Source organism: Musca autumnalis, unplaced genomic scaffold (genome assembly GCF_047663935.1).
Source record: "Musca autumnalis isolate F117 unplaced genomic scaffold, ASM4766393v1 scaffold_5, whole genome shotgun sequence".
Lineage (NCBI taxonomy): Eukaryota > Metazoa > Arthropoda > Insecta > Diptera > Muscidae > Musca > Musca autumnalis.
The window spans coordinates 98,023,900-98,045,941 of record NW_027412088.1 but is presented as its reverse complement, the minus strand read 5'-3'; the positions used below and the strand labels follow the sequence as shown (position 1 = coordinate 98,045,941).

The following is a 22,042-nucleotide window of genomic DNA, read 5'->3' as shown; positions in this document are numbered from 1 at the left end:
TCAAAACCCCGTGAAAGGGTGATGGATGTGTGTCAGCCAGGGATGGAAAATTCAGTACAATAGTACTTTTTTCAGTACCATTTCACTATAAAAAGTACCGAAGTACCCCCGCGGCCAATTCAGTACCATTTCCATACTCTAGTCTAGAAAAATTTTATGTGGAACTAAAAATGCAAAATTAAAGATTAAAATTACTAGAAATTTTATAAATCTGGATATATGTACCTTTATGTTGGGAATATACCAAAATATGAACCTATATTGATCATTTTCTTCGTGGAGCTCTTCCACCCTTGGGGATCCGAAATATAAAGTTAGAGTCACTACGGTAGACTAATCATTTAAAAGATTTCACATCGAGCGGGATCGAAGTACATTCCAATATGAGAATCTGCTATACCTCTTTTATGGGGTCTATATTAGTGCTGGAAAACTATCGACAGTCCAACTATCGTTTAGATTACTGACGAAAAACAAAGTTTACATCGGCCAGCAAAAAATTTGTTGGACTATCTGTCACGAATTATTTAAAAAAATAATAATTTGTCCAGAGTTCAATATCAAAACAATAGTCGGACTATCGATAGTTTGCCAGCTCAAGACTATTTAAAACGAATACAAAGTATCTAATTTCAGTAATTTCGATGGGATAATGAGGCTAAATCTTTTAAAATACCGTTCTATTAGGGCTATATCAGAACGAGGACCGCACTTTCAAATTTCTGGGGGAGAGTTTTGTGGCCCCAACGAAGACTAAATATCAAATTTCAACAATTTTGGTATGATAATGTGGCTCAAACCTTCAAAATACCGAAAATCGGTAGGTACTGTTGCATGGAGGCTATATAAAAAGCTCCACATTAAATATTGAGAGCAGTATATAGAATTCAACAGACGGACGGACCTGGTTATATACTTTATAGGGTCTCCCACGAATATTTCGATGTGTTACAAACAGAATGACAAAGTTAATTATACCTCCAGTATGGTATAAAAAATATACCATTTTGGAACATTCTTCAGACTTCATAGATTTAAGGCTTTGTTGTTGTTTTTTTACTGAATAATTTTTTATTTTTTTTTCCTTAAAAAAATAATAAAAAGTACATTTTCAATGAAAAAAGTACCATTTTAGTACTTTTTGAAATTTTAATTTTTCCATCCCTGGTGTCAGCTGATGAGCAAAGAGAAACCATCTAACTAAGGTGCAAACGCGAATAGGTTGAGCAATGATGGATCTGTGGCTGCGTCAACTGCTTCAAAAGTCGTCGGTCCTCAAACGACCAATCCAAAATCACAACCAGTGATTGTGAAGAGGATGAGTTCGTCCAGGGAACAGCCTTATGCCGAGAAGAAGTTGACACTGTCACCGCCGGTCTATTCGCCTACATCGTATGCCTTGGTGACGAGGAAGGTTAGTGAGAAGATCACTACTGGAGAGAGGAAAATCTCTTCATTCAGTGAATCTTCGAATTTTGTACGTCTGCGAAGGGGACGCGAATGTCACTTCTTCACAGAATCCGTGCTCGTCTAACCCAAAGCATATTGACAATACCAATCGACGAATTGTCCCGGATGATCACCGGCAAGGCTGATCCCAATTTGCTCATCAGCGATTGTCATTGGTTGCTGTTGGATGGTCATCTTAGGGACAGAGAAATGTACGGCAATTAGCTGCGAGAATAAGGAATCAGTAGATTTAAATATTCAGACATTTAAGGACATTGGCTAGCTTTGGGAAGGCAGCAAACTCTCAGTTGTAGCTGTCACTGAAATACCATGTGGGATGGTGACTTCAGTATGGGCCCCTCCTCCTTCAATGGAGCTGGGCCGAATATTGAAGTTAGTCGAGAAATAGAACGTCGGTCTTCAGATAGGAAAGTGGGGGGTTCTTAATTCCTTTCAGAAGAACGACGGACTTCTCATCAACTTTGCTCCAAAGCACCAATTGGAAGGAATCAGCAAAATTTTAGCTTTGTACATCATTTCAAAGCTGCTGAAGTCCTAAAACCCCTCTAGACATCGATATCGCCCAAGTCCTGGAGCCTTATTTATATAAGAATAAGGTGAGCGAACTAAGTGGTAAGACCTATACTGTCCGCCTTGTCCTTTGGTGAGAGCATGTACGAGACCACATAGTATCCTCACCACTTCCACTGGCACGTTGAAAAGAACATAAAAAACTAAAACTTTACCTTTAAAGTTCCGTCAGGACAACTGTTAACAGAGGTACACCATAGGGTGGAGTTCTCTCACCTATACTGTGACTTCTGGTAATAAATGAAATTCTTGTGGTTTGAACCATCTGAAAAGTAAGGTGATGGCTTATAATGTCCCTTTGTAACCCTGTCTGACCTTTTGCTCTGGTACAAACATCAAGCTGGACCCTTGAATGCGGGTCATGTGTTATGTATCGTGGTATCAATTCGGGCCCAACATGAATTAAGGCGGCTGCACCGTCCGGTTCTGGATCCGGATAACTGGGTTAAAAGCACTCGTGTTTGCCTTGATAGCTGGCGTTATTCTGCTGCGATGGAAGGGGTTGGTCTCCAAATACGGCATTGACACGGCATAGGCTCGTTGATCTAGAGGTTCTCCCTGCCAAGCTGGCGCCACACCATAGACCGGCTATTGCTTTTAAGAGGTTTCTTTGTCAGCACTCCAAGTACTGCCGGCCAGCGACTCGAGAACCTTGTTCCTACATCTGGACACCATCGCTCAATATGTTCAAGGGGAGCCTCATTTAAGACGTCCAGGTGATGAACAGTGTGACTTTGGATTTAGCGGCAGATATTTTCATATTCCTCAGATGGAAGAAGTGCACTAACCCAACAGATACATATGTCACCCGTCGATAGGAACCGACGCCACGATCTTGCAATCATCCACATACATTACGATCTCTATGCCGTCTGGAGGGTGTGGAATTTCAGCATGGTAGAAGTTAAACAATTTCTGAGATATTACCCCGCTTTGGGAAACTCCGTGTTTCACCCTACTGGTCTTGGACTTCCTATTTCTGAATTCTACAAACGACTGGCTTCCACATATACAGTTTATTACCCAACGTTTCAAATATGGCTGAAGGAAGTATTCTCTATGTCCCCGAACAGTTAGGTCAAGCGCCACCATAAATGGTCAGTTGCACGGCGTGTTCCGGTTCAGTCCTCGACTGATATGACCGTGGATATGACTTGTAATGCTGTTGTAGTGCTGTGCATTTTCGGAATCCATGCAACTGGGAAACTGCTTCTCATCATGGGGAGGACTAGTGCCTCTAGAATCTTTGCTACTGGCGACATGAGGGAGATCGGCCTGTATGATTCACCTCTACTGGCATCTTTGCCTGGCTTTAGTAGCGGGACCACCCTGCCAACTTTCCAGTCTTTTGGTACCATTGAGGTTCCGTGTGGACCCAACGCTTCGGATGATTTCGCGTTTCGGATGACGTCTGCAACATCGTTCATCGTATGGTATCGTATTGTGGTGGTACCTCCTCAGCTGGGAGGACTACTCTTCTTATACGACGTAGCACACTCCACTTCGCCCTATCATTTTAGTTGGTCACCGTAGGTTATTTTAGAGCTTTTGGGTCGTTATGTCACGAAGCATGGTCTTCCACACGACAAACATTGCTTCATTCTAAACAGGACACAAGGATTACCTTTGGTAGAAAATGTCAAATGTCACGAAACATGGTCTTCCACACGAAAAACATTACAGGGCACAAGGATTACCTTTGGTAGAAAATGTCAAAACTATACTTGGAAAAAATTCGGAATTTTGTGAAGTAGTTACCTAAAGGTTTTGTGCGATGTAAAGCTTCTTGAAACTTGATGTATGTTTGGAAGAAATTTTACGAAGTGCAAAGTTTCTGCCAAATCCGCTATTCAGTTCGTAAGTTATGATGCTCATCAAGCATTTTTGTTGGTACCGGCAGCGTTTTTTAGAGTTTTTTGCCATTATTTCAGAAAGTAAGGACTTGCCCTCGAACATATATGTACGTCAAGTACAACCTACTAAAAACAAGTGGACCTACATATATTAAATACAAGACTGTTCAAAGTTTTAGGTTTATCCTAAAAATGTGCAACATAGCCGTTATGTTTTCCTGTGTACCAGGGCACTGTAATGTTGAGGGAAGTGAGCTACATAGTTGATGAACTGGTCCAGTTCTGGAACCTTCGGATGGAGGACTGTGTCAAGGCACCGCTTTGCTTCTTCTTTAGCAAACTTTGTAAGCTCTACGCAAGGGAACCCGTAAGGATCTGGCAAGGCCCACCTGGTTGCAAGTTATCGATTCAATCAGGGCGACAATCTTTGGGCGTAGAACTACTCCCCTTCTCTCGGTCATCACTGGTCATTGCAGCATTAGATCCATGACAAGTAAGTGGGAGGACAACAACATTTAGTACTGCAAGCTACGTGAGGATGTGGAAGAAGTTCAAACAATCGCGCACCTCCTTTGTATGTCTCATATGCAGTCAAAAGACACATGCTGTTTGCAGTGCATGAGATTGTATATATCTCTTATTTTCTCCTCCATAGACCCTGCAGCCCTGCTAAATTATTGTAAGAGTCTTAAGTGACTATGGGGCGGTTCATCCCAGACAAAGCAACTAATTACTTTCATAACTCCCCGTTATATCTACTCCCCACCTACTTCTTTCCTGTACCTCCCCCTTACTATCCCCTCCCTTTCTGTATCTTTTCAGGATGAGCACAATGGACCACTGGCCTCCAAGTGAAGTGGCTATCAATAATCAACGGCAGTGCACATCCTACAACCTAACACATTGCATATTCGAACTTAATCTATGTCTGCAAAAAATATTGCGATGTCCAAAGTTTGGCCAAATCGGTTACTCCCTTCGAGAGTTATCGTGCGCACCATTTTAATGTTGAACTTTTGTAGGGAGTTACCCGAAAGAGAGACCCGAAAGAGGGACCCATATACCCTATCTTCGAGATTCAGCGAAGTCGAGTGTTATTAGGGTGTCCAAAACCGAAACCGGTTAACCGGTTACCCGGTTTTGAGTTACAAAACCGAAACCGGTTTTCGCCAAAAACGACATTTTCGGTTAACCGACAAAACCGGTTATTTGTGTCGGTTAACCGGTTTTAAAAAATAGTGATATTTTTAATATTTCACTACAGTTGTTTCCTTGAAAGTAAACTAAACTTAACTATTAACCTTTAAATTTGAAATATATTTTGTTTAAAATGTAAAGTTGTGCCAATCTAGTTCACTACGCAGTTCCAATAGCCCACATCGTTTTTATATGAAAACTGCGTATACGTAATATCACACAGCAGTTTGTATGACATTGTTCACACGTTTTGGAACTAGTACAGTGAACTAGGAACTAGAGCTGTAGTAGCTACAATTTAAAACCAACCAATTAAAGATCGACGAATGTTCAGTCTCACTAGGGGAAGTCTGTGCATAGTTAACACAATCATTAGACGAATGTCAGATTATAAAGGGTAACGGTAACAAAATAAATGTTGGATTCAGGCATTTCACGATAAGTTGAGGTTGGCAAAGTGAGACGAAGAATCCGGACTTAATGAAATGTAAACTTAATTCTTTTGGTACACAATTTTATATTTGTATGGTTTACCATTGTTAGAGCACAATTTCTGTCTTAATTTTGCAGCACCCATTTCGAGGTTGAATACCAAATAACAAGGATATTTTGAGATAATTATATAATAACGAAGTCATTATGCTTAATTTACCCCTTGTCGCACATTTTTAATCAACTATTTATAAATTATGAGCAATTTTGTACCTATTTAACAAAACCGGTTTAAACCGGTTAACCGGTTTTGCCAAATGCTGAAAACCGAAAACCGGTTTTTGAAAAAATTTAAAATTTCGGTTAACCGAAAACCGTTTTGTTTGGAAAAACCGGTTTTTTGGACACCCTAAGTGTTATAGGTGTAGGCCATTTTCATTGATTTTTATAACAACTTACTTGCCATTCCGAACAGGTTATTGATTTGGGCACTTCCAATGGTAGTAGCAGCGGCTATTGTAAAACCTAAAGAAAATATCAATATTTATATGTAATTATGGACTTATCATAAAAAGGAATTTCCACGAACCTGTTATCACGGGTATTGAAATGAAACGCACCAAAACGCCCAAATTCAAAAGACCCATCAATAAAATCAAGCAGCCGGCCAAAAAGCAAACTAGAACAGCATAATCAGGACTCAGTACGGCATATTGATGGACCATAAGAGCCATAATGGCGGTGGTAGCTGCAGGACACAATTCCATAAAAATTTAATTCATCAAATTAAAAAAATGAGATACCTTGAGACTATTACTCACCTATTGTAACATCTTTGCAGGAACCGAATATTATATAGGCAAAACAACCCATAAATGCTGAATATAGCCCATATTGAGGTTCAAGTCCCGCCACAACACCATACGCTATGGCCTGTGGTATGGTGGTGAGACCCACTGTAAATCCAGCAATAAAATCTTGCAACAAAAAGCTCGCCTCGTATTTTGGTAACCATCCAATTATGGGAAATTTACGTGCAATTGTTGATAGGCTGCATCCCCTGCTAATGCCATCCTTAAGCCTATCACCGATATTTGGTATTTTTTCTTTGTACAATAAACTATCTGAAATGTATTTTTTGTAAAAATAATTTATTAATTTTAATACAATATTTGATGAAGACAAATATCAATATATTTAAAATTTAACTCATACATATAAATGGATAATTAAAGTTGAAATTTGTTATTGATTTGAATATTATCGGCAAAAAATGGTAATATTTAAAACGAAAAATTACGAATGAAAAATATAAATAAAAGCTGACATCGGTAGTAATTAGCGGTAATATTTAAAGTTATTGACATTTAAAAATTTAAACTTACCGACGATTGTCGGTAATTCTGTCGTTAACTACTTACGGAAACGCACTACTGACCGGCTTTAACATAGCAAAGCCCAAGACCTATTTTGATCCCTCTTTCATCTGAAGTGGACACTGACCTTCCCGTGGTGTCACCTAGGGAGCTGTCTTTAACATCCGTTAAAGGAAGTAAGCTAACATGAGTCCCGCGTTAAAAACCGAGGTTAAAACATCTGGTTTCTAGCTTCACACCAGTGAATGACAGGCTTGCTACAACACGAATAAAAGCAAAATTCTTCAACATCACCACAGTGAAACATCTGACAATAGAATGAGGCTAATAAACTTCGCAGCAGTAAAAAAAAAACTTTGTAGTTAGCAGTACCAGATTTAAACATCTCGATACTCATAAGGGAGCCTGGCTGTCTCCAGACCAAAAAAAAAAAAAAAAAACAAGAAATCAAATTGATCACGTTCGGATAGATGGAAGACATTCATCGAGTGTGTTGGATGTACGATCGTTCTGTCGAGCAAACATAGACTCGGATCACCACCTTGTTGCAGCAAGGGTACCTACCCGATTAAACGTAGCAAATAAAGTACTGACAGACAGAACACGGAAGTTAGACATCGTTAAGCTGAAATCACAGTAGATAGCCACAACATATTCCACTCAACTGGTTCAATTGCTTAATCAAAACACTTCTGGTCCCGATAAAATATCAGCACATTGGGTATTGCCTACTCCTTGCAAACAACCGCTAAATCCATACTTGAAGAGAAGAAGAGAAAAATTCGACATATAGGACTACTCTACAATCCACTCGCGTAGGGCACGAGAGAAGTATCGGGAGAAATGGATAGTATAAACGTCTTTTCCGCACAAAAAAAGGGAGAAATGGAAAAGCGGATGTGTGAAAAAATCGAGATGTACAGAAAAATAGAATTTCCGAAAATTCTACCAAAGTGAGATACATCAATCTGATGGCTTTGGTACGGCACATCCTCCTGTAGAGACCATCAAGGTAATTTGATAAGAAATACATATAGTGTGCTTGTATACAGCCCGGCAAAGACAGTAATAAACCGGCTTCAGAATAATAAGTCAGAAGAAGGCGAGGCCTACCAGCTGAGCTGTTCAAAACCGGAGGCAACACGCTGATAAGGTGTATGTATCAGTTAGTTTGTACCATCTGGCAGGAAGAACGCGTACCCGACGATTGGGACCTAAGCCTGTGCCCCGTCCACAAAGATAAGACTGTGTGCTCCAGATATTGTCAGTGATATTGTGCGAACGACTAAAGCCTAAATGCGGCTTTAGAACTGGCAAATCCACCATTGACCAGAAATTTACCCTGCGACAAATCCTGGAGAAGAACCAAGAGATGCCGATCGACATTTTGCTGCATAAGTTTATACGTAATGCAGGTGTTAAAAATGTACAATTTACACTAATAGCCACATGTTACTTGCATATGCAGCACGGAGGAAAAAATAACATAACATAACATATGTCCCACACAAATTTTGCAGCAAACATATATTTGTTTGTCTGTTTGGGTCCTGCAAACAAATTTATGTTTGGGTGCAAACAAATTTATTTTTGGGTCAAACAAATATTTGTTTAGATATAATATAAATACAAACCCAAAAGCAACAAAACACATGCACCAGTGGGCGCTTACTGAGAGCAAAAGTGAGCGTCAATTTTAATGTAAAACACATTGAAATGTATGCTCACTTGCTCTCAGTAAGCACTCACTGGCTATCTCTAACATAAAAAACGTTTATAAATGGTGGTAGTTTATTGAAATACATAGAAATACCAAACACAAAAGCAACCACAGACGCGTAGTTATAATGAAAGAAAAACGGAATGGAATAATTTATAAAAAATCACACTTTTAAAAAGAAAAAATTATAGAGAAGCATCGTTGAACGCTTTTCATTATAGTTGTGAAATAAACACATTCTCCAAAGTTGAAATCATCAGCGAAAAATCGGCATCTGGAATCAAATGATTATATAATGTAATAAACAGGTACAACCATATTTCAAATATGTATGTATATGAAAAATGTATTGATGTAATTACCAATATTAAATGCGAATTCTTCTTTGCGCAATAAAATATTTCAATTCACCTTTTCAATTCAATTATAAAACTTCCAATTATAAAATGTTTTGGGCATTTAATTTACTAAAAAACACAATTTCTTTAAGAAAACACAAAACACCGATTTATTCACAGACATTACCGTCTTTACTCAACGATTGAATTTAGAAAACTGAAAGAACAAAAATAATTCATGCCATTTTTTTCTTTTCCTCTTCGCTTGATAGGTTGCTTAACTGAGGGAAACAGAACAAAATTGGAAAAAAAGTGGAAAAAATCGCAACAACAACTCACGAAACACACGCGTTTGGCATACACACCTCCACCAAACAAACTTTTTACCCTCCCGTCTTCGCTTCTGTGTCTTCTATTACACCATACCATAGATGAACAAGATGAGCACTAGCCTTTACGTTTTCGTTCAATTCTTCATACAAATACCATACACACAGCTCTTTATTATAAAACAGCATTCCGCAGTCGCGAAAGCCCTGTTGTTACTTTCTTCGACAAAAATCCACTCTCCACACGTAAAAAATATGTTCTAACATAAAAAATATGTTGGTACCCAAACAAATAAAATTGTGATATGTTAAAAAATGTTGCAAACATATTTTTGTTTGGACCCAATCATGTTATGCTTGGATCCAAACATATATTTGTTTGCAACCAGTCCCAAACATACATTTGTTTGAATCCAAACATATTTCTAACATATATTTTTCTGCGTCTATAGTTGAAATGTTGAAACCGCTAAAAGGCGTATAAATGCGGGCCGCATGGCGGTACAATACTCTGGTTTTAACTCAAATGGAAAAAATCTATGTTGGATTTTTTATCCGGCACCCCAAAAGTGTTTAGTTTTGTTACATTTTAAGATTGCCAATTGTGAAAATTGGCTGGATTTTAATATGAGGCTATATTATAGGCCCAAATTGACCAAATATACTATTGGAGCAATAAAAAATCTTACTCGATTTTTATTAATTTGTTTAGGATTTGTTTTCTAGCCACAGCAATGAACTGGTATAAATTTCTGATCGATTGAACAATAAATATGTTAGGGCAATTTCGTGAAAATTCACCTTTGGCCCCATAGAAATTACTATGGAAATTTTGAGGCCCCAGTGGCAAGTGTTAAAATATAACGATTGCACACTGGTCCCAACCTGCGACAAAAATCGAAAAATCTATTGGTCTGTTCCTTTACTTTTGAAAATGGTAAAACCGGCAAAAGTAGCAAAAGTTGTGAACTGCTCTCATATGAATTGTATGGTGTCAGAAGTAAAGGAACGCTTTTCTAGTAAAAAGTGGTAAAACTTGCACGTAAAGGAACAGAGCTTATATTAGCAAATCTCTGCGACAATTCAGCAAATTGTCTCTACTCGTAAACATATCATATTTTAATATTCCAGCAATGTTTTTGTAATTTATAACGGTATTTAACAAAACAAAACAGAAGAAGTTGACATTTACGTATGATCTCTTAAAAACTTTAAAATCATCAGTAAGGTTGTGACTTCTTATAAGGCAAGTAACTCAAAATTGAAAGGATAAAATTATTTGTTTCGATATGGAAGTTTTAGTACAAGGTTTTCTAATTACTTTTACATACAAATTTGTACATATTTGGTCTGTTCCAGAAACTGCAAGAATCTACTTATTTTTACTACGATAACAATTTTTCCTTTATGTTATCGGAAAAATTAGTAGATTTTTGCAGTACTGGAACATACCAATTATTCGCATCAAATGTGCTGGAAATCACATTTTTTATGATAATTTTTTGTGGATTTTTTTTCAAAGTCCTAAAAATTTAAGTTGAGTTTTACTAACTTCGCCATCCGTCGCCACTCTCCAAATTTTTTGAAGAATGTTCGAAATAGTGTCAATTTTACAAAAAATTTGGTTCCAGCTGTATATATTTGCATTTCCATGTGTGACATTAAAAATACTGACGATGCCATTTAGATATGACTTCAGGGTTCCAGGTTTAGCACATTATCAGATTTATTTGCTAAATCCAGCCAAAATCTACCAGATTTCCCATACAAAAGTAAATCCTCGTATTGGGTAGATTTGTTTTAAATCTGGCATAAATCCTCGTATACAACTCCGTTTTTGCAATATGTTGCTAGAAAATACAAAAAGCTGCAAGCTGGCACGAGAAACAAGGTAGATGCATCGGTGAATTCCTACACTAAAAATAATTTAAAATGTAAAAATTTGTAAAGAAAGGCGGAAAAATTAAATTTGTTTTGATGTACAAAGTTGATTTTAATCAACCAAAATTAATATTTACGATGTCCAAACGATAAAATAATTCGTTTATTTTAGATGGGAAAACTGCGATAAAATAATTCTTTATTTGCTCTTTAGTTAGCAATAGTAGCATAATGTGCTAACATTTTCAGTATTAAACAATAAATTTGTAATTTGACGTATGTTTTTTGAGACGAATTCAATTTACAAAAAATTATTTTGACGTTTCAAATTCGATCAGATGGGCTGATGTATCTACCTTGGTAATTGTGCTATGAACAAAAATCAGCTGACTGCCATTTAAATCCTCCAAAATGTATATATAAATGCAATGAGATTTGTACTGGATTTATGAAATCCAGTCGAGGATTTATGGCAAGTCTAAATGAGCTATTACTGTATTCTCAGCTTCTTTTTTGTTTTGTGTTTTAATTGTTTGTTTTGGTTTTTTTCTTTAAAGATTTAGACATTTTTGTTTTGGGATCTACTTATGAGTGTATTTTTTACATTTGTATATTTTTGATATATGTATGTATGATGCTACATATAATATGAAAAACAAGAAAAATATAAAGTTCGGTCACACAGAACTTTATTATTTTGAATTCCAAATAGCAAATTACAATCAATTCAAACCGAAAATGTAGATAAAAACCTCAAAATAACTGAAATAGCGAGGTACCGTAATATGAGGGCTATAGCGAAACCTGAACCCAAGACCACAATTTTTGGCGCAAAAGGTTTTTGACCATTGGGAACCCCAACTACCAAAGTACAGCCAATTAGATAAAAGCTTCAAAATACCTGAAATCGGGTTGTACCGCTACATGGGGGCTATAGGAAAAACTGGACCCATATTGATGATTTTTTGTCTAAAGTATTTTTTACTTATTTTTAGCATATACTGAAAAAAATCGGATTGATCCGACGATTATAAATATTTTTGTCACACCTTCCCATGCAAGTGGGACCACTGTGGATTGTGCTCAAACTTTGACAATCTTAAAATCTAACAAAACTAAACACGTTAGGGGGGTGCCGCATAAAAAAATCCGAAATCGATTTTTAAAACCACCCTAAGGTACTCGCAAAACTGTAAGGCCAAGACTTCAATGGATTACACAAGTGGAATACGAGATCGAAAACGCGGTATTCCAAATTGGAGAAATAAAGGAAAAATACAGAGGAATCGAAATATTTTCTTAGTTCGGCTTATAGGACAAATGTCCTGTAGAAGGCCAAGTAAGTAAGTAAGTAAGTAATACATATCGCTCATTTACTGAAAGAGTGACACATCTCAAAAAATCGTGTTTCAAAAAAAACGCGTTTTAAGTTGGCGATTGAAATTGGACTTCCCAACTTAAAAAGGTTATTACACAAGATATAATATAACTACTTGGACCCTATTTTGCAAATAGCTAGCCAGATATCTGCGCAAAATCAAACATGATTTGAAGGGTTTTAGTGCTTCATAAACTCAAAAAACTTTTGTGTTGAATTATGCGAAGCTCGTAGTAAATGGGCTGTAACTCGTCGAGTTTTAGAGATAACAGCATGAAAATTTGACACAAGATAAACTAGAAGTCGTAGAAAAAATAGAAATTGCTAATTTAGAAAACGCATTTTTTGAGTTATGCCACTCTTTCAGTAAATGAGCGATATGTATATGCTGAAAACAAGAATAAATGTCATAAAAAAAGGTTTTTAACGATTCTCCTAATCAGTTCTAAAGAAAGAAGATGATTTTTTTTTCAAAGTCGCATTTTTCACTAGTAACACTCTATAACAACAATTTGCATTGAGCTGTTTTCCCCACTCATATTTTTTAATATTGATAATATTTGTGGCTTAATCATTCACATTAGGCATATTAACTCTTGCCAATTATAAGAAATTCCCAAAAAAACACAAAAATATGTAATTAGCCAAAAATAGAAGTGATTATCTGAGACTAGCACAATAGTTAGTAACCCATGTCTGCTGGGTTTTATCGGGTCTATAAAAACAATCTAGTTTATTGAAGTTTTATTATCAATTAATGGCCGATCATAACTGTTACTACCTAACATTTAACAATTTTAATGGAGTCAATAAACATTGGGGTATATATGGTCTGTTCCTTTACTTTTGAAAATGGTAAAACCGGCAAAAGTGGTAAAAGTTGTAAACTGCTCCCATATGAATTGTGTGGTGTCTGAAGTAAAGGAACGCTTTTCGAGTAAAAAGTGGTAAAACTTGAAGATTCTTGAACGTAAAGGAACAGAGCTATAGTGTAGTGCGGACGATATCTGCCAAGTCATGCCACCAGATATTACTTTCCCGTGTATAAAGTATTTCAAGTAATAAGACGGAATTCGGAAAAAATACTTGGAAAGAGACAGAATTGGCTGTCTAGTTTGACACCTAATAAAATTTGGAAAATGTTACTGGTGAATTTCTCTGGCAAAAATTTTGAGTTTTCAATTGCACAAGAGCCACAAAAGGCTCGATCAAGCAAATTTCATCAGGTGACACGCAGAGCGAATTCAAACCTTAAGGCGTTGAAAACAACAACCACATGAAAAATGTGTACGTGATGCCAAGTTTGTTCTTGAAGTTTTCGTGTGGTTGTTGTAACGCGACGCTTAACGGACCGTATGTGCCGCGGCCTTTAGTCTTACCTTAAAACACTTATAATTTCGTCCAAATTGTATAATTGAAATGCACCTACATTCCAGTATTTATTATTATTAATATACATGCGAGTATTCTATTAAATTGTTCCCATTAAACATTAAAAAATAATAAATTTTTAAATTAAAGTTTAATCAAAATGTTATCTATTACATGTAACATGCGATTTCCTTTTGGAAGTAATTTTTAATTTTCTTGTGAAATTGCTACGGAATTGGCATTGAAACAAAAACAACACCCACGAAACAGCCAATATTTATTAGGGTGGAGCGATTTGAACATCATAAGGGGCACTTCACGTTTCCTGGGATTGTACTAAGCAAAAGTCTTGGCTTTCAAACGCAACAGGTACTACGCAATGCGCTGGCGCAAGTACGATTATTTCCGAACTATTGATTAACATGAGCAGTATCAGCATATTTTATTGTGTCGACCAAATTTAGAAATTTCACTTATGGAGGAATGTGAAGAAAGGCAGATTGGCAAAAGTTCACAGAACTTGGAACCTCTCGACTAAATCAATTGAATAAATATACCGTAATGCTGCCCTGTAATACATCCGCATCCACCACACCCAAACTTCAGAGAGATGCAATAGATGCCGGGAGTGTGTGCATCTCAGGGTTTGTTCTGGACTCGTGCCTGCGAAGGACCATGTTGCTGCATGTTGCGTGAACATAACACCCAGTGAGTCGTCCACGTCTTCGCACACGTACACGCAGCACCTAACACCAGCAGTTGTTGTTGCAATCCCTGACAATGCATTCTTTTTACAATTTAATTGCAATGCACTCCGAGGTATGACCAAGGAAATAGTGAATTTCATGAGTCGGAAGAATATCAACGTCGCGACGGTGCAAGAAAACAACCTCAACCTCAGCAGCTTACAGAGTTGTGATAATTACAACGTACTGAGGAAGGATCGCACCATAAGCATTTTCATTTTACCGACAATTGTCGGTTTTGCACGGTCAATGAGGATGCCTCTATCAGAATTAGTGGAGAGTAACCAGTTTGCCAGACATAATCATAAATGAGCGTGATGAGCTTCGTCGAGCCAACCCCAAGTGGTGGAACAAGTGGTTAAATCATCTGAAGAGTTGTCACATTAGAGCCAAAATTAGTGAATTGCGGGCAACGGTTAAGTCACTCTCGAACCCTGGAAGGATGCAAAATAGGACCTCAGTCACGTTTGGCGACGTTACGTTGACTGACCCGAAGAGGTGCGCAAGTTATTTCAATCGACAGATTGTCGAGCACCCCGGGAGTGACATGGCGAAGAGAAGAGTACTGCGTGGGATCAGATCTCGTCCGGCCAAAGATGAACCACTACAGTTTAGGCCTTGATGGAATCTCCATGGTAATGCTGAAGCAGCTGGATGAGCCGGGAGTGGAGTACCTCACTAAAGATCTCAACTTATCGCTAGCCACCCCCATTGTTCTCGAAGTCTGGAAAATGGAAAGGACGCCAGCAAAAGTGAATCGTACTTTTTCGCTTTTGTCGCCCGTAGCAAAGAACCTTGAGGCCTCAGTCCTCCCCAGTATCAGAAATAGCTATCAAGTTGCCGATCATCAGCATGGATTCCGTAAGCAGCACAGCATGACAGCAACGCTGCACGCCATCTCCATATATATTTGTCAAGGTTTCAACCAGAGACCGCCGTGTGCGCTTTATCAAAAACCTTTGTTAATGTCAGGCACTCCACGCTGTTTAAGGACATAGAGCAGACAAACCTCCGGCCAAACTTGAAGTTTTGGATAATCAATTATTTGGATAGTCAATAGTCGTACGTCGAATTCAGAAACAAGAAGTACAAGCATCGTAGAGTAAAACAGGGAGTCCCCAAGGTAATATCTCCGGAACTGTATTATCTCTACCTCTCCTGTATTCCGCCCACTCCAGACTACATTGAGATAGTAACGTATGCGGATGCTTGTACGATCTTGGCGTCAGGTACCTTCCCTGGTGTCATTTTTGATAGGCTGATTTTAGCATCTAAATCTACGGTCACTCTGTTCACAACATGGACGACAAAGCTGAGAAAATAGTTAATTGGCATAGTCAATGGTAGCAGAATTCCGACCACAAACTACCCCGAAATTCTTGAGGTCACATTCGACAGCATGTTTGTCCGCGGATGCCACAAGCTGAGATGTAGGAACAAGGTCATCAAGTTCCTAGCCGGCTGCACTTGGGGTGCAGTTAAAAAAAACCCTGATGACCACATATCACGCTATAGGTCGGTCTATAAGCTATGCGGCAACAGTTTGGTCCGCGAATATAAGTGCAAAGCGAGGGGAAAATATTCAAACCGGTCAGAATGCCGCCCTGAAAACTGCAACAGGGTACCTCCTCATCTGTGATTACATCCCATCGATACAGCCACATTCCCAGAAGTGTAGATAGTCCCAGAACCAGATTTTAAATTGTGCAACAACAACAAATAAAACGACTTCGGGAAACTCCCACACAAAATTTCAACACCTTTTGGATAATTGCAGTTTAAGAATATGTCTCATTTTTTTCGGGAGCATGTCCATATTTCCGGAGGCAATGGCCCAAACGCCCTAAAAACTCTGGCGGCACCGACTAAAATGACTCATGAGTATCGGATTTGGCCGAAACTTTGCTCGTCGTAAAATTTCCTTTAAACGTAAATCGAGTTCGAAGATGGACTACATCGGACAACTACTTTCGTTACCTCCTTCATAAAAATTAAACATTTTTCCTGAAGTGCAGTTTATGGGTTGTTCGAGGATTGTTTTGAAATTTTCATCAAAGGTAGTCCTTGAAATTCAGATTACAACAATATAATTTTTTCGTGTTCAATACAATGTAAGGAAGGTCTAAAATATCCTACGTTGATCAACTTACATGACTGGTGCCACGATCGCTATTGAAAAGAACTACTGCCAAAATTAGATCCAGTTCCAAAGCGGACTATGCCGGATCATCCCTTTAAGGCCACATCTCGTATTGTATTTAAAAGAGGGTAATAGTCTATGACTATAGGCAATACTTCAAGAGATATTTTTGTATTCATACTTCTGTCGATAATGACGGGTCCCCATATAACGGTACCTCCCGATTTTCGGTATTTTGAGGATTGTAGCTAAAATTGTTAGCCGAACTAGCTGTAATTTGACACTTGAGGTTCCCAGTGATCACGAAACTTCTCCACTAAAAATCAACAACATAGGTCCATGTTTTGGTATAGCCCCCATATAACGGTACCTCCCGATTTTCGATATTTTAAGGATTGTAGCTAAAATTCTTAACCGAACTAGGTGTAATTTGAAATTAGAGGTTCTCAGTGATCACGAAACTTCTCCATTAAAAATCGTCAACATACATAGGTTAATGTTTTGATATAGCCCCCATATAACGGTACCTACCAAGTTTCGGTATTTTGAGGATTGTAGCTACAATTTTTAACCGAACTAGCTGTAATTTGACATTTGTGTTGAGTCAAGTCAAGTCACGAAACGTCTCCACCAAAAATCGTCAACATAGGTCCATGTTTTTGGTGTAGCCCCCATATAACGGTACCTACCGATTTTCGGTATTTTGATTATTGACATTTGAGATTCCCAGTGGTCACGAAACGTTTTCACTAAAATTTTCCAATATAGTTCCACTTTTTGGTATAAGCCCCATCTAAGCTTACCTCCAGATTTTCGTTGTATTGAGAATTTTAGCTGTATTTCTTGACTAAAGTTTCTGTAATTTGACATTTGAAGTTCCTATTGGTCACAACACTTCTCCACCAAAAGCTGTCAGTACAGGTCCATGTGTCCATAACGGTATTTTGAGGGTTTTGGCAAAATTTTTTTGGCGGAATTACCCGAAAGTCACGAAAGTCCCAACCACAAATTGTAAACATAGGTTCATGTTTTGGTATATCCCCCCAAATAACTATTGTACTCACCAAACTTTTCCACGATAAATCGTCAAAATAGGTCCATGTTCGGTATTTTGAGGGTTTTTGCTACATGTTTGACGGAACTATCCGTAATTTGACATTTGATGTAACCTGCAGTCACAAAACTTTTCCAAAAAAAATTGTCAACATAGGTCCACACTTTGATATAGCCCTCATATCAAGGTTCGACCTGATTGAACACATTTTTAGGTTAGATTAGATAATTTAGGCATTTGGGGTATTCGTTGTCGAAAAATGTTTGCACCTAAAATTTTGGATAGGGAGGAAACTAATGGAGGCCATTTTAGTTAAGAATATTTTATGGTGGGAGCGTATAAAAAGTTTTGCCCGGCCGAACTCAACGATTTTTTACTTGTTTTTTCTTTTTTTGTGTAGACTGTGTTGAATGGGCCTGTCAGTGAAATAATTAGCCCCACTGTTTTGACACTTATAGCCTGTTAATATTATAACTTTTTGCAACGTTAAGGATTTATGAGGATTTATTTGACACATACGCAATGGAATTGACATTTGAAGCCCAGTGGGTTTATTAAATCCGGTTATATATAAATGTACTATTTATTACCTCACAATTGCGTAAAAATGTATAGTGGACACTTAAAAAAAAGGAATCATTTACGAAAATCCTATGCCACCTTGGTCCGCCTTAAGGCCTACGTACATAAGCTGCCTTGCCTGGTTTCCTTGCTTGCTTCTGATAAAAGAATAAAAAAGAAAAGGGCAACCCAGTTCAAAATTTGCTCGGCCTCCTTTATTCTTTTATTTTTATTATGTCAAAAATGAAGCAGGAAAGCAAGCAACCAGGCGAAGCAGCTTATGTACGCAGGCCTTTACACTCTGTATGTCTGGGTTCGATAGCCAAGCCGGGCAATCACATCATACTTTCCAACGGTGACAAACTACCCCTCATTCGACATTTCCTGAGTATTCCAGCCATGTAAAACTTTTCTATAAGTGGCGTCGTAAGACACCGATTTGGCTCAAAGACTGAGGGTATATAAATTTATTTTTAAAATTGTTTCACAACAATAAGAAATGCATGGTATGCTGTTTTTGCAAAAGTTTCTAAAAAACGAGTTACCTTTATGTCATTTCCGTTATATACTTTAACGCATTTAACTGCACATTCATTAAACAGTTATGAATACAAACTAACAATTGTAATTCAAACTCGTAAAATACCTTGATTTATAATTAACACATTTCTTGTAATACTTTTTCACTTATTATAATTTCGAACATTTCTCAACTAAATAAAATAACAACAACAACAACAAATCTCATAATTTCAATATTACCACCAAACAAATTAAAATTTATGTTTCCATAAATTCATTAAAAAGGAAATTAGACTCTGACGATTTTATTGCATTTACTGTTCTCAACAAATTGTTAATTAGTTTAATGAGCCATGCCCTGAAAATATTTCTAAAAATAATACACAGAAGAATATACCCACTATGTGAGGCACGCATGGGGCAGACGCAATTTGGATTCAATGAAGGTATGGGAACGCGAGAAGCACTACTTGGACTTAACGTATTAATACAAAAATGTCGAGAAGTTCAAAAAGACGTATATATTTGCTTCGTGGATTATGAGAAAGCATTTGATACGGTGATACATGATAAACTGATGAATATCTTGACTTCTATTGGGCTAGACGAATGGGATATAAGATGCATTAAAAATTTATACTGGAATCAAGTAGCAAATATTAATGTAGATGGTGAATTAACAGACAATGTTCAAATTTCAAAGGGTGTAAGACAAGGATGTGTTTTGTCTCCCCTTCTATTCAACATATATTCAGAACAAATATTCGTAGAATCCATTGCTAGAAAGAACATTGGTATTGCTATAAACAATACGCTAATTAATAACATCCGTTACGCCGACGATACTACGTTACTAGCAAGCAGTTTTGCGGGGCTACAAAGATTATTAGATGTACTTGTGAAAACAAGCGAAATATATGGATTACGTATTAACATAAAAAAGACCAAATATATGATTGTGAGCAGAAAGTCTGTGGAAACAACTGCACCTATGTTAATAAGTAATACCGAAATAGAAAGAGTTAAAACGTTTAAATACCTGGGAGTCCAGATTAATGATCAGTGGGATATGTCGAAAGAAATCAAGTGCAGAATTGAAATGGCACGAAATTCATTTTTTAAATATAAAAAAACGCTTACAAGTCATGATATAAGCCTAACAACAAAAATGCGCTTTGTTAAATGTTACATATGGCCAGTACTATTATACTCAGCCGAAACCTGGACGGTAAAAGTAACAGATCAGAAAAGATTAAATTCGTTTGAAATGTGGATATATCGCCGTATTTTAAAAATTCGTTGGACTGAACGTATCTCAAATGAAGAAGTGCTTAGACGCATGAATACCGAACTTCAAATTACACGTACGATAAAAACCAGAAAAACTGCCTATTTGGGCCATTTAATGAGGAATGAAAAATATAAGCTGCTCCAAGCCATTATACAGACCAATATCGAAGGAAAAAGATCCAGAGGAAGAAAAGAAACAACATGGATAAGTAACATTAAAGAATGGACGGGTGTGCAAAACGAACGAATTCTTTTAAATGCCGCCAGAAACCGAAACCTTTCGATAATTGAATAGAACATATTTAATTGTACTATAATATTAACAATTAGTTAATTTATGTAACACTGCATTATAATTGTATGATCGCTAACATCCGAACACGGATTGGCAAATAAAGAAGAAAGAAGAAGAAGAACAAATTGTTATCACGATGCATGCAAACTGTAATAAAGTTTATTAAACAATAACAATTATTTAAACAAAAACACATGTCAATATTTATTTATATTTTTTTCAAATATTTACAAACCATCAATATCTGATGCTGCACTATTTTCCGGCATTGAAATATTTCTTTGCATTTTGCTGAACTAGGCAAAACTGCTGCCACCAACGGAAATACGGGTTTAACTTCGATGTAATGCCGCCGCCGCACCGTTATCCACATTCAATCCTAAGCGAAAATCGCGCGAAACGTCGTTAGGTTAATTAATTACCGAACGAACTCCCACCACCTTCAACCAATTGTTAGCGACAACTAAAGGCCACAACTGAAAATTTGTTGCTAATATTACTTTTAGTAATAATAATAACGTTGAAACAAAACAAAAGAAAACGCTAGCCGGCACAATTCGAAAACAGTTCTCCCTATTTGGAATGAATGCACAGTGGTTGGGGGCAACAGCAAAATTTTAAAATTGAAAATATATCCAAGCGATTTTTTAATTTATTTCACTCTACTTATGACATGTAGGAACTTAGAACTTCAGTAGGCAAAACTCATATTCGAACACTTGTAATAAACTAAAAATCATTTTTAAATGGACATTTGACCCACACAAATCCAATAATTTATAGAACTGAAGAATAATTTGCAGGAAACAAAAACTCCTCCTTATTCCATAATTTAAGAATAGATTAGATGGTGCTAAAATCGCTGCAAAACATTATAAACATCGTTTGTATTATTGTGGGCGCCACTGTACAATACATTTATCTACGCGTGTCTTTATAAGCATGTGAATCATTTTATAATTCATTTGTATCTACTTCCCAATCACTGTGCCATATAAATTATTCACTATTGTTGTTATTGTTACTATTTTATATGTTACCTATTTTTTTTCAAGAATTAGATTTATGATAATGTAACGACGCCAACGATATTTTTTATAATCGATTAAACGCACGAATTCTAATCTTAAGTCGTTATCTAAAGCGATACGACTTTATTAGTTGTTAATTCAATTTACGAACGAAAAAAAGAACAATCGGTGAAAATTATTTGGGAACACCACCAACCCCCGGACCGGCTTATAGTTTTCACAAAACGTAATCTGCATGCCATATTACAGCTGATTGGTTGTTCTTCATTGCCTTTTGTTTTGTTCTATTACTTCTGTGTGGGTTTGTTGATCACTTGTCAGGGACGTGGTCTTGAAAGAGGAGGTGTTGCAATCTGGGAGCGAATTTTAATGAAGAATTATGTGTGTTACCACAAGTCGATGTATAGAATACCTTTAAGTTCTTGAGAGTAGTTAATGTATAGTTTTTAAAACAATCATGGGCCCATGGCCAGGGTTGTTGTATTAAT

The 22,042-nt window shown here is 37.1% G+C and overlaps 1 protein-coding gene across 1 annotated transcript in view; it reads right to left on the bottom strand.

Annotated features, from left to right (window-relative positions):
• LOC141405758 (sodium-independent sulfate anion transporter) overlaps nt 1-21,784 on the bottom strand; it is a 29,811-nt gene extending 8,027 nt beyond the window's left edge. The window contains exons 1-5 of the mRNA XM_073990444.1: nt 21,564-21,784; nt 20,759-20,999; nt 6,344-6,646; nt 6,112-6,270; nt 5,982-6,047 (exon numbers count right to left, since the gene is read on the bottom strand). Of these exons, the coding sequence (XP_073846545.1) occupies nt 5,982-6,047; nt 6,112-6,270; nt 6,344-6,646; nt 20,759-20,810 (580 nt within the window). The 5' untranslated portion in view covers nt 20,811-20,999; nt 21,564-21,784. The remainder of the gene's footprint in view (nt 1-5,981; nt 6,048-6,111; nt 6,271-6,343; nt 6,647-20,758; nt 21,000-21,563) is intronic.
• Between the last annotated feature and the right edge of the window lie 258 nt (nt 21,785-22,042).